Consider the following 13,117-nt stretch of genomic DNA (forward strand, 5'->3'; position numbering starts at 1 on the left):
CTTCCTCGAGCCAGAATGATGCGCAGGGTTCCCGCCTGAAGCCTGGATCTCAAGCCTTGTCCACCGAGGGGAGTGTGTCCCAGTGTGTTCCAACACAGACACGAGTGCACACCTACCTGGCTGGGCAACGTGAAGACAGCTCCACAGAGCAGCAGCACGCACAGGAACTCTGTCTTCATTGCGTTCATCATTTCCTCTGAGCGTCCCGCAAATTCTGGAAGAAGAGGGGGAAATAAGCATGAGAGGTCCCCGCGGGCAGCAGAGCTCAGAAGCCAGTCGGTCCTCCCCGCGTTGGCTCCCAGGGCAGGAGAGGCCGCGGCCAGCGTCTGGGAGATGGTGTTTTTGTTCTCATATATATATATTTGTGGTTAAATACACAGAACACAAATATTTTCCGTTTTAACCACTTCTGAGTGGAAGTTCAGCGGCATTAAGTTCACTCACATTCTTGTGCAACCATGACCACCATCCAGCTCCAAACATTCATCTTCCCAGACTGAAGCTCTGTACCGTGAAAACCCCAAATCCCTGCTCCCCTGGAAACCACCATCCTACCTACTCTTTCCATGAATCCGACTACTCCAGGTGCCTCATGTAAACGGACTTCTACTATATCTGTCCTTTTGCGTCTGACATTTCACTGGGCGTGATGATCTCAGGTCCGTCCGAGCTATAACATGGGTTAGACTTTCCTTCATTTTTAAGGCTGGATAATATCCCACTGAGTAAATGGACCACATCTTGCTTATCCATGCATCTAGCAATGGACATGGGTTGCCGGAAGATGGCTTTGTTCAGACATGTCTGTGGGCTGAAGGCTGACACCACCTCTGGCACTGGCTGCAACCCAGTTTCCCTTGAAGTGAGCTCCTGCCCTGTGGTTGACTAGATGGACCCACAGCAATGTCTGCTCTCTGACTTTTTTAGAGGAAATCATAGGAGATCTGGGGTTGGCATATCTCAGAGCCAGCTCTCCTCAGATGGCCTGAGCCCAGTCCCGGAGGACTTCCACATCTCCTTGTCCAACAAAGGGAAGTCTCCTCCACCACTGCCTCCCTGCTCCATTGGGAAGCCGGCCTCCTTTAGTAGGCCCTCCTTTAGGCCCTATGAAGTGCAGTTTTGCAGAGAGGAGGGGCGGCATCTGGTTTGGGTGTTCAAAGTCAAATCTTCCTGGCCCCACGTCCCTGGTTCCATCTGCCTGGTCCTAGCTAGGGCTCCGGCCCTCAGCTGCTCACAGTGGGTTAGTCGGTTGGGGTGTTATTTTGTGGTCTGGCAGCCTCACTCGCTCCCTCGTCGGCAAGGATTAAACCAGGGCTCTTCTTCTTCCCTTGACTCATTTCCCCTCAGTCACAACAACTCTGCTCCCACCCCTCCCACTCCCTTCATCCCAAGCATCCGAAGGGCCCGCTTGGTTCAGAGCACCCAGGACTTGGACCCCGGCGCTGGCTCGGGCTCCTTTCTGTTAGAGATGCTGTCCTCTCACATGGCCACAAGCCCCCTTCAGAGCAAGGATGAGAAAACAAGGAGCAGGAGGCTGGTGGGAGCCGATCTGTGCCCCAGTGACCTCCTGGGGCTACTGGTGACAGGCAAAGCTCGCACAGAGCTGTGGGAGGAGGAGGGGGACGGAACTGTCCGGGAAGATTCCTCGGGCTCAGAGCGCGTCTTGCCAACCAGCGCGCCCCTCCCTCTCTACGCAAGAAATAGAAAGAAGCCAGGATCTGGGTCTTTGTTCCAGTTTGGCCTGTCCCCGGGGGAGGCCCTTCCCGGGCAGGGCAGGGTGTTCTGCAGGGGCTGGGGAGTGGGGTGGGACCTTTTCTCACCCAGAGCAGGAAGCCTGCTGGCATGTGCTGGTCCCAGGCAGCTTCAGAAGGAAGACCTAGGGGTTGAGGGCATCCGAACAGGACCCGGAGTGGGGAGTCTTCAGATCACAGGCCATCACCCCTGACTTTGGTGCTCAGCATTCCTCCAGTTTCCCCTTTCTCAAAATTTCCCCAGTTATCCCAGTACTTTGAATCTTTAAAAATAGCTCTTCATAAACACATTCCCCCTCTCTCTTCCTGCTGTTAATCATGTTTCACATTGTAGGTGTCCCAGCTTTATTATCTCAGCCAAGCCTTGGGATGGGGAGAGGTCTGCCTGCCCAGGGCTCTTGGCAGAAATTCTGAATGAAGCAATGAACCAGCCTGTGACTGGGGAACCAGGCTCCTCTTCCTCTTGTCTGACAATAAGCCAGGGCTTCCAGCAAGTTCGTTCCTCCTAGATGGGGGGCTTGTCTTTTCTCTGGATGCCCGTCATCAAGTGACTGTCATTTAAAGAATTCAAGGTCCTTCTTGAATGGAGCACATTCAAGGGGCACGTGAATGGGCCCTACATGAAGCAGAAGTCTAGATGCTGGAAAATTGCAAAGTGACAAGTGGAGCATTAAGACCTTTGCATTCACTGGACAGATGGGGGGAGGGGCCCCCTGGGCAGGGAGTGGGCTGATAGGGGGAGGGATGCACTTAGGCCTGAGGGTAAAGGACCCAACAGCTGCAGCGCCTCAGACCCTTTTGCAACTGAAGACTCAGCAGAAGGGGCGTATTTTTGTCTTCTGCTCTGGGACAGTCGGAGCCTGTCTGTCTTCTGTCAGTCCTTATCTTCCTCTGCTTCTCTGGCCTTGCGAGGCCTGGAGCTGACCCAGTGCCAAAGAGCCTCACACAGACCATGTGACGTTCCATCCTTGCTGCACAGAAGCGATGGGAACAGCTGGACGGGCCGAGTAGGGCGAGAGGATGACAAAGAAATGAGTCATCCTGCCTACAGTCAGCGCCTGCCTGAGACAAGGGAGCGAGACAAGGAGGCAAAGCGAGTCCTGGTGTTGCCTTTGTGGGGAGGGAGGTGCAGAGGTCTGGGGGCAGCGTCTGGACAAAGAGTGAGTGACCCCAGAAATTCAGGAAGCACTCAGGACCCTGGGGAGTTGTGGACCTCAATCCTAGACCACAAGTTCCCACCAAAGGGAGAGGCGCCCTGTGCCCATGTGAGACTGGAAGGAGGGAAGATTTGAGAAATAAAGCACAAGAAACCTCTTGCAGGCTCATTTTGTAAATCCAAAACTTGTCATCTTTTTGGTGTGTTCCTTTTCTTTTACTGTATTTAATAGTTTCCCAGAATCAAAGAACTAAAGGAGCAAAGAAAGGGCTTCCCTGGGGGTCCAGTGGTTAAAATTTTGCCTTCCAATGCCAGAAGTGTGAGTTCGATCCCTGGTCGGGGAACCAAGATTCCCACATGCCTCGTAGCCAAAAAGCCAAAACATATTGTGACCAATTCAGTAAAGACCTTAAAAATGGCCCACATCCAAAAAACAAAAGAGCAAGGAAGGAAAGGAGGGAGGGAGGAAAGACAAGAAAAAGAAAACCACAAGGACGGGGATGGCTGGCTTTTGTGGGACTAGAATCCCTGAGTCACCAGCAGCATCACTGTCGGGGTTGGGCATGTATGGAATGATTCTAAGACCGCTGGTCCCCAAGGTCCCAAGGCCCCAGCCCTGGCAGGCCCACCTTGGCACATAAAGTCAATTTTTGCAGATTTGCAAATGGCTCCGCAGACAGACCTCTGGAGACACAGAGCTCGGCAAGTTGACAAAGAATCTCTGCAGGTTAGAAACATCAGGACATGTGGGAAGCAAAGTGTGGCCTGGATTCGCAGGCTGTGCCCACGGGCGTCCTTGTGGAGGACCAGCCTGCAATCTCTGCCTCCAGGGTGCCCCCTCCTCTGCTGCCACCTCCCCATCTGTACAGAAGCCATGCAGGGCCCTTCTTGGCTGCAGAGACAAAGTGACTCTGTTCTCTGGCCTCTGAACAGCCGTGAGTGATGACTGTTCCGGAGGAGAACAATGGTCTGGTCACCAGGGAGGAGGGCTGGTCTCCAGGAGCCAAAGGTGCCTTTGTGGCTGGGGAACCGATCTCGCCAGCCAGAAGCGCAGGACTCCTTTCTGCAGTGGTGGCAGGGGGAGTGCTGATTGATGCGCCCTGGAGTCTGGCTGGGGCGAGGCCATGGGAACCGCAGCAGGACAGCCGGGGGAAGGGCCTGGGGGGTGCAGTGGAGGGCTGTCTGCAGGGTCTCTCACTGCCCGGCGCATGACCTGTTCCCACCACCTGCTCCCGAAAGGCCTGCTCTAGGGAAAAGCATAGACACTCTCCTTCGCATATGGTTTGACTGTATCAAAAGGAATGTGCTGGCACTTCCCTGGGGGTCCAATGGTTAGGGTTTTGGGCTTCCCCTGCAGGGGGCATGGGTTCGATCCCTGGTGGAGGAACTAAGATTCACACGCTGTTTGCCATGGCCAAAAAAAAAAAAAAAATTAATATGTTGCCCTTCCAAAAAGCATCTTTGTTTTGAAACATCAAATCTGCTCCCAGGGATGCAAAATCAAGTGGGCTAGACTCTCAAGGCTTCCTCCAGGGCTGACGTCTTGCGATTTCTGCTGTTCTGAGTATGCAAGTGCTGTGTGATCTGTGAAACACTTACCCGTGGGGATGAGAGCTTTCATGTAAACACTCAACCACATCCCATAACGTGACCTACGGTAAAGATCTGGGACCAACCAATCAAGTTCTATGCTTCTAGGTACAAACAGTACATTTCCTGGGATGTTAAAGCTGCTTCTCTTGGCAGCAAAAACAAAGCAGAAACACTGAGCCAGCTGGAGGACCATGGAAATTACAAGGGAAAGATAAAGTTCAGTTGATACGGCTATTGAATTTTTGCAAGCGTAAAAGGCTGGCTCACTTAATCTTTGGCAAAGAGGAGCCTTGGTTTGTTATTACTTCGTAAAGCCTCTCTCTCTGGAAATCTGAGTAAGAGAAAATCAGTCTCCAAGAACACTAATACTCCAAAATGACTCACAGCTTTAAGACAAACATAGCCCTCCCTCCCCCCACCCAACCACTCTGCCCCGGACGGATGCCAACAGATTAGAAAAGAGATGGTCAGAACTCCCTGAAACAGCAAAGGCCCGTCACTGAGTCAGGACAAGAGATGTGGTGAGATGGGAGGAGGAGGCAGGCTTTGGAAATTGGGGCTGAACTCCCACAGAAAAGCGCACCTGTGTCTGTGCCAGTGTCAGAGCCCGGGGCCGGAGCCGTTAGCTCTATGGGTAATGGCTATATTCCCATCTTCCTCCTACATGGGTCCTCCTTTTTATAGGGCTTCCCTGGTGGCTCAGATGGTAAAGAATCTACCTGCAATGTGGGAGACCCAGGTTTGATCCCTGAGTTGGGAAGATCCCCTGGAGAAGGAAATGGCAACCCACTCCAGTATTCTTGCCTGGAGAATCCCATGGACAGAGGAGCCTGGTGGGCTGTAGCTCTTTCCTTCTCCCAAAGAGTCAGACACGACTGAGAGACTAACACTTTTTTTAAGAGTTTATGCTCTCAGAATAGAAACCATTTTCCAAAACTGCCATCACAGAAGCAATTCTTAGCTCTTCCCCAGAGATTGTAATACTAAGTGAAGTCAAAGACTGGTATCATATGATATCACTCATATGTGGAATCTAATTTTTTAAATTATATAAATGAACTTATTTATAATATAGAAATGCACTCACAGATTTTGAAAGCCAACTTCTTTACCAAAAGGGACATGGGAGGTGGGGGGGGGGGGCTTGTAAACTGGGAACTTGGGATTAGCATATACTCACTACTATATATAAAATAGATAACTAATGAGGAAGCTACGGTAAAGCATAGGGAACTCTACTCAATATTCTGTAATAACCTATATGTGAAAAGAATCTGAAAAAGAATCAAGGTATGTATAACTGAACCAGTATAGCTACAGTTATAGTTATAACTATGACAAACGTAACATTGTAAATCCACTATACACCAATTAAAAAACAATTTTAAAGGTAATTTCCTGTGTGCTAAAGCTTATTTTCTCTCTTTCTGAACAGAATTCTTTATACCTAAGGGACAAGAGAGGAGTCTTTCTTGTCTAATTGGATCAGTCCCAATGAGGTAAATAGAATAAAGCCCTCTCCTGGCACCTCCCACCCACTCCCACATCTCCACTTCATCACTCAGGATGGAACTGTCTGCAAAGCATCTTTAAAATATAGATATATGTCTACATACGTGCTAAGCCATTTCAGTCGTGTCTGACTCTGCGACCCCACGGACTGTAGCCCACCAGGCTCCTCTGTCCACGGATTTCTCCAGGCAAGATTACTGGAGTGGGTTGCCATGCTCTCCTCCAGGGGATCTTCACGACTCAGGGATCTAACCCGTGTTTCATGTTTCTTGCCTTGGCAGGTGGATTCTTTACCACTAGCGCCAGCTGGGAAGCCCCCATAGGCACATGACCTGTGTCTAAGTTTTATACGACATTGACCTACTCAAAACAATCTATCCTGAGCATTGTCGTCACCGAACTTCTCCACCCTCTGCCAGGTAACCCTGCTTATCTGGACAGACTCAGGGAGTGCAGTTGTGGATCTGGGAAAAAAGAAGCCCATCCTGCCTCCTCCTCCAGTAAAAGCAAGAGAATCTTAGATCCTTGTGACGAAAATGCAAAGTGCAGCTGGCAAAGCTAACCCTGTGAGTCAGGGCAAGGAGATATGATCTCTGAGTGAATCTCAGCAAACCTGCAATTGCACATTAATCTAAGAGAGAGTTTGTTCTGCAATGAGGCAGTTTCTGGTGTTCCCTCCACGCCCTAAAGCAAACATCACCACCAGTAATGAAATACGCCATCACCCGGTAATTCTGCAGTCTCCCTTCCAGATTTCAACACACTTGAATCAGGAAAAGGCGATCGGAGACGTTCATCGTATCACCCTACGCGGAATCTGTCCGCCTTTTATGAGACTCACGTGACAGAGACGTGATAGCACAGTTTTGAGAAATGCGTCTGGATGAGCGCCATTTACTCATTGGGTCCTGGAGTGCTGACGCGGGTCAGGCATCCACTAAATCATTTAAGTCAATATTATCTCTTGTTTAATGGATGAGAGAATCGAACTTCAAAAAAAATGCAATGAACCTGCTCTCACGCAACACATCTAAAGGGAGGCGTCGGGACTCAGGGCAACCAGCTCTATAGGACAACCCCCTCGTCTCTCTTTCCATGACTCTTACTGGGTCCTGATGCTGGACTGTCACGTTCTGAATGTGCTCAGAGTTGTTGATGGAGAAGGGTGGCAATCTGAATGCAAGGAGCGTAGTCCCTCCAACCTCCTCTTACTGGCTATGTGTGTTCCCGGTTTTCTAGTGGTCCAGTCCTTTCCACCAGCTGGATAGTGCTAGCGATTAGGACAGAAGCAGGTAAAGCCCCTTTGTACAGCTGGTACACAGCACAGTTAACTGTACTTACTGCTAGGAGTGCCCTTAGAAGGAAGGCCAAAGTTTACAGCCTCTCCCTGGAACAGGGACTAGAAAGGAAGCCAATTTCTATGGGGTTATCATCGAGTTCAAGTGTTAATACCAAATCCTGCCTCCTAGATCATCTGAACATCTTGCGATGACCTGTACCCAGATTCCTGATGACTGAAATCAAGTTTCCTGCCCTTCTTCTTTACGCACAGATCAGTATTAACAGGAGCCTGTACTTCCCGGATCACGGGGTAGTGTCTTTTATCCTATTTTCAATCTTTTTGTGTTGTTTTGTTTGCCTTTCCCAGGCCTATTTATGCCACCCACTCCTGGGCTATTAAGGACTCTCAGAGGAAGCTGGACTTCACGGCCAAGGCAGCTTGAAGGTCAGGCCCTCGATGCTGATAAGGGCCATCTGATGCGGACCACACGTGTATTTGAGAACCAGGGACATGAGGCAAGAAAAGGAGGAAACCAGGGCTTCTCAGAAAACAAAACAAAGCCAAAGCCCCTCTTTCCCCCAGCTTATGTGGCAGGCCTAGGCTCTTACTGCCAAATAAAGTGAGTTCCTCTTTCCCGTCAACAGGACGACCTGTGAATAGCCAGCAAAGGCCAGAGGCTGGCGGGCTTTCTGTTTCAGAGTATTCCTAGTCGGTTGCTGGGTTTCGCTTCCTACCAAGCCCTCTCCCCACACCTTCAAGGAACTGCCCCTGCAAACATCTCTAACCAGAGGGCTTGGGGGCAATCCTCCTGGTATCCATCAGATCTCTCATCCCATCCGCCTCAACCGGAAGCCCTGGCTCTCTGGTCTGCTCCTTCCTGAATTCATAGGCGGTGACTTATTCTGTAGCACCACCAAGCAAGAGCGCCAACCATGCCCCAGGCGTGAATCTGCGATATAAAGACACAGAAGCTCCATCCTCAACACCTCAGAGCCTAGGACTTCCCTGGTGGCCCAGTGGATAAGAATCCACTGCCGACGCAGGGGACGTGAAGTTTGATCCCTGGTCCAGAAACTAAGATCCCACATGCCCTGGAGCAACTAAGGCCCTGAGTCACGACTACTAAGCCCTTGCTCTGGAGCCCATAAGCTGCAACTGCTGATGCCCGCGTGCCCTGGAGCCCATGCTCCACAATGAGAGAAGCCACCACAGTGAGAAGCCCATGCCCTGCGACAAGGAGGAGCCCTTGCTCATCGCAACTAGAGAAAGCCCGAGCGAGGCAACCAAGACCCAGCGCAACCAAAAATAAAATTAATAAATAAAATTATAAAAACCTTATAGCCTCGGGAGGGGACAGACAAATAGCTAGCCAACCCTGGCTCGGTGCCACCAGCGCTGTGCTGTGCGGAGGTGGGGTAGGAGGTGAAGGTGACCGGGCACAGGAAGAAGGGGTCCTACCGGGATGTGAAGGAGGAGATGGAGCTCGTTCCTGATGAGGTGGGGGTTGGTCAGCTTTCTGGAATGGATGCTATGCAGTCTGTTTATCAAACCAAAGGGGGAGCAAGCCAAGCTCTGGAGGGGTGTCACTGACAAAGCCCTAAAATGGGACCATTGTTTAGGGTCCCACAGCAGCTAGCAGCCAGAGCCCCTAAACTTTCAGCACAAACACCTTTCCTTGTGCAAAGGAGTATGAGTCACACACCCCAGGCTCTCCCTTTGCGGAGGGCGCCCCTAGGAGGCCGTCCCTAGGAGGAAGTGTGGCTTGAAAAGCCCAAGAGTTCTAAGGATGTAGGCGCCTCGGAGGAGAAGGTCACCTTGGATTCCCTAATGTCTAGCTGAAACTCCAATACTTTGGCCACCTGATGCGAAGAGCTGACTCATTTGAAAAGACCCTGATGCTGGGAAAGATTGAGTGCAGGAGGAGAAGGGGACGACAGAGGATGAGATGATTGGATGGCATCACCAACTCAATGGACATGGGTTTGGGTGGACTCCGGGAGTTGGTGATGGACAGGGAGGCCTGGCGTGCTGCGGTTCATGGGGTCGCAAAGAGTCGGACACAACTGAGCGACTGAACTGAACTGAACTGAAGTTAAAGGAATGTTTACGGCCATGTAATAAGCAGAATAAGACTTCCCTGGTGGCTCAGACAGTAAAGCGTCTGCCTACAATGAGGGAGACCCGGGTTTGATCCCTGGGTCCAGAAGATCCCCTGGAGAAGGAAATGGCACCCTACTCCAATATTCTTGCCTGGAAAATCCCATGGATGGAGGACCCTAGCAGGCTACAGTCCACGGGGTTGAAAAGAGTCGGACACAGCTGAGCGACTTCACTTTTACTTTCAATAAGCAGAAAAGGATCTCAGTGCCAAGGCTTCCCAGGATCTGAGTTTAGCCTGATACTGAAGTAGGCTTTCAGCGTCTCCAAGCACAATCAGGTCTTAGAGGTCAAGTCCCAAACAAACCTCTTCAAGCCACTGTGGAGCACCGCGTAGCTATCCTGTGCAGCTCAGCTGGACTTGTGGCCCAGACTCACCCTCCAGATCACGGCTGTTGGCATGGATGGTGTGGGCAGCTGCTAAAGACCCCCCAGTTGTACCAGTTCCCCAGGAAGAACTGCCGCTATCACTTTCTGGAGAATCATGATCAAAACCAGAACTTGCCTGGGTTGTACCTTCAAAAGTGTTTATAAAATGCCTGCTGTGGGCCCAGCACCTGGCTCCTTTCCACTTTGTCCTAAGTCTCAACTTTCAGGCAATCAAGAGGTTTGTTTATCTATCCCTCTATGCCCTTCTATAGAAGTTTTTTTCGCAGGCGGGAAAGTGGAATATAAAATGCACGAAGTATGACTAAGAAAATGTGCTCTCCTTAATATGTAAGTAGACGCTTAGGCCAATAGCAGGAGACCCTGTGCCTGGACTTGGGGGTTGGACTAGGGCAGATGGTTTAGAAGATTCTTTCTAGCTCGAACTTTCTGTGAGTCTGAATCCTCCTCACCTTTTAATCTGGCTGCACTGGAGACCCAGCCCTTGGTTTTGGGAGCTGATTGGCTAGGATGAGCTTTACCGCCTCGAACTAGGGACACAGTTTTTCTCTGTGCAAAGAGAACAGGCCAAAGAAGGAATGAACAGAGTATTCCGATCATTCATTGTCCACTCTGGCTATCTTATCAGAACAAGGCAGAAAATCACTCATAGGAAATACGGATTTTACTCTGAGACTGCATATGCCCGGGAGTCATTGAAACTGAACACTTCAACTCAAGACATAAATGTTCCCTCCTCCCTCTCCCAGATATTCAGTATTCAGAGAGGCACATGGATTTTGAGTTTTGACTGGAACTAAGCCTACTACTGGGCTTCCCAGGTGGCACTAGCGGTAAAGAACCTACCTGCCAATGCAGGAGACATAAGAGATGCTGGTTTGATCCCTGGGTGGGGAAGATCCCCTGGAGGAGGGCGTGGCAATCCATTCCAGTATTCTTGCCTGGAGACTCCCATGTACAGAGGAGCCTGGCGGGCTACAGTCCATGGGGTCCCAAAGAGCCAGATACAACTGAGGCGACTTAGCACACACAGCAAGCCTACTATTCATTCCGTGAGCCATGTTGTCCCCTCGGCCTCTGATCCAAGATAGCCTGCCCTCCCTCTGGAAGCTTTGGAAGTTTAAAGCCAACTGTGCTCCTCTCAAACGACAGTCTAGCCCAACCCTCACATGCTGTAAAACCCCAGGCAGGACCAGAAGAACAACACCTGGAGGTGAAGTAGAGACAGGCCCCACCTGGGCAGTGACTTCCCAGATGGCCTGCGGTCCTGGCCACCCACTCCCAAAAAGCCTTTCGTGGCGATGACGGCTTCAAGCCACACCGCCAGGAGTCTGATTGGGTTGCTCTTTACAATCGTTTGAAATGTACTGATCACCAGCTCTGCTCACCAACATGCTAGGTCCCCAGGTCCCCGAGTCCTGCCTCCACAAGCGAAAACTAATCACGGGACCATTTCTGTTCCTCCAGAAGCAGGAACTGTCCCGGGCCAGTGCAGAAGCCACAGAGAGCAGCCTCACTGGGAGAATCTGATCTGACGGTTTATAAAATAAACCGAGCGTCCGCACAGAGCCTGGACCATTCGGGCAGAGAGCAAGCTCTCGCTTGCTCGTGACAAGAGCCGGCGATTGCAGGCTGGCGTCTCTGAGAACGTTTAGGTGCGATCAGTTGATGGGTAGGACAGAGCTCTTCCTATTTCAGTTATTTGTGGCATCTCTGCTGGCGCCACGTCTGGCTTTGCTCTCACGGGAAGCACTTAGCCGGCAGCTCCTCTGACCGTTATCTATGTCTTCTGCCCCCAGGCAAGACTTGCTAGGAAGCCCTTCTGAGGAAACTCCACTTAGTGGCTGTATTTCAGAATTTCTTCCTGGGCTTGCACACACACACACACACACACACACACACGCGTGTAATGTTTTTTCTGTCATCCACCAGCTGCGGGAGCCACCACTGTGTCTACATCAGTGACCGCCACCACACGGCTTTGGGCTTGAGCGTGTCATCAGTTACCTGAGAGTGCCTTGCTTCCCTCCCTCCCTCCCTCCCTCCCTCTCTGGCAGGTTAAGAAAATAAAGATAATAACAGTGAAAGCCTAGAAAGCCCGATACAGTTCCTGTAGAGAGCTTAGGGAAGAGAAGACTCTGCTATTTCCCTCTGTAATTGGAAAAGTCCTCAAAGAGCCCTCCCCTCGAATCCTGGGCAAAACGCCAGAGGACAAAACCCGGCCTCCGAGGCTTCGCTCTGCCGGTTTCCCCCCTTCCTCTCCCCCAGCACTTCCCACCTGGTGAATCCTCTGTGGGCAAGTCGTTCCCTGCCCAGCCCCGCCTCAGTTTCCCCGTGGGCTCACACCCCCCGGGATCCTCTGGGCTCTGACCCCATCAGCCCGTCTCCCGTTTCTTGCCCGTGAGTCGTGAGCGGGGCCCACCATCTACTCAGAGCGGGTCTGGATCATCCTTTTCACTTTCCCCTGTGTGAGCAGATATTTCTGCTTCAGGAGACACATCCCTAGTGCCCTCTTTCTTGCCCTGACCGCCGCTGCCCCCCGCAAACGCTTCAGCCCATCCCTGTGGGATGCACGTTCAAAAAGAAACCGCCCTCCAGACATGGATTCTAGAGAACCCCACTTCTGGCCTGAGTGACGGAGTCAGCCCCCTCGGTGTCAACGTTCCTTCAGTGGCTCAGAAAGACTTTGAAGAGAGAGAAGAGGAGCCAGGGACAGAAAGGCACGGAGTACAACCTACCGCGAGCCCGAGCCTTCCCTCCTCCAGAGGCGTTGTCTTCAGCGCCAGGCTCTGCAAGACCTTGGCTGGCTCTCCCTGCAGGGCTCCAGCCTCCTTTAAATTTCAAGGCAGGGGGTGGGGTCGCTGGCCCTGGGTGGGCGGGCTTCGCTGCGGCAGGAGGATGCCCAGTGGACACTGGGCCCCGCAGGAGCCAAGCTGGGGCGGGCCTCTTTTCATTAAGAGGGGGAGGAATTTCCCCCGTGGAAGCAGCCCAGCCCATCCTGGCTCTGGGCCAGGCTGATTATTCATGGTCCTGATGTCATCAACGAATCACAGGAATTTGGGAGTTGGATGTTGGAGGGGAACCTGAAGAACCATCTTCCTTTCAAACCCTAGTCTCAACCTCCTTAAAGGGATCCTGAGGATCCGTTAGCTCTAAGCCCTAGCGTGGGCGAGAGAGGCTTTTACAATTCTAAACAAAGACATACGGAGTGGATAGGGTTCTTCCGGAATCTCCAGCAGTCACTCTGCCCCTCTGGACAAAGGAGATTGAAACAGTGGG

At 51.6% G+C, this 13,117-nt stretch overlaps 1 protein-coding gene across 1 annotated transcript in view; it reads right to left on the reverse strand.

Moving 5' to 3' along the window:
- Nucleotides 1-12,755, reverse strand: part of PLAT (plasminogen activator, tissue) — a 24,371-nt gene extending 11,616 nt beyond the window's left edge. The window contains exons 1-2 of the mRNA XM_010846375.1: nt 12,577-12,755; nt 117-214 (exon numbers count right to left, since the gene is read on the reverse strand). Of these exons, the coding sequence (XP_010844677.1) occupies nt 117-191 (75 nt within the window). The 5' untranslated portion in view covers nt 192-214; nt 12,577-12,755. The remainder of the gene's footprint in view (nt 1-116; nt 215-12,576) is intronic.
- Nucleotides 12,756-13,117: the final 362 nt, after the last annotated feature.

This window comes from Bison bison, unplaced genomic scaffold (genome assembly GCF_000754665.1).
Source record: "Bison bison bison isolate TAMUID 2011002044 unplaced genomic scaffold, Bison_UMD1.0 scf7180017864236, whole genome shotgun sequence".
Classification (NCBI taxonomy): domain Eukaryota; kingdom Metazoa; phylum Chordata; class Mammalia; order Artiodactyla; family Bovidae; genus Bison; species Bison bison.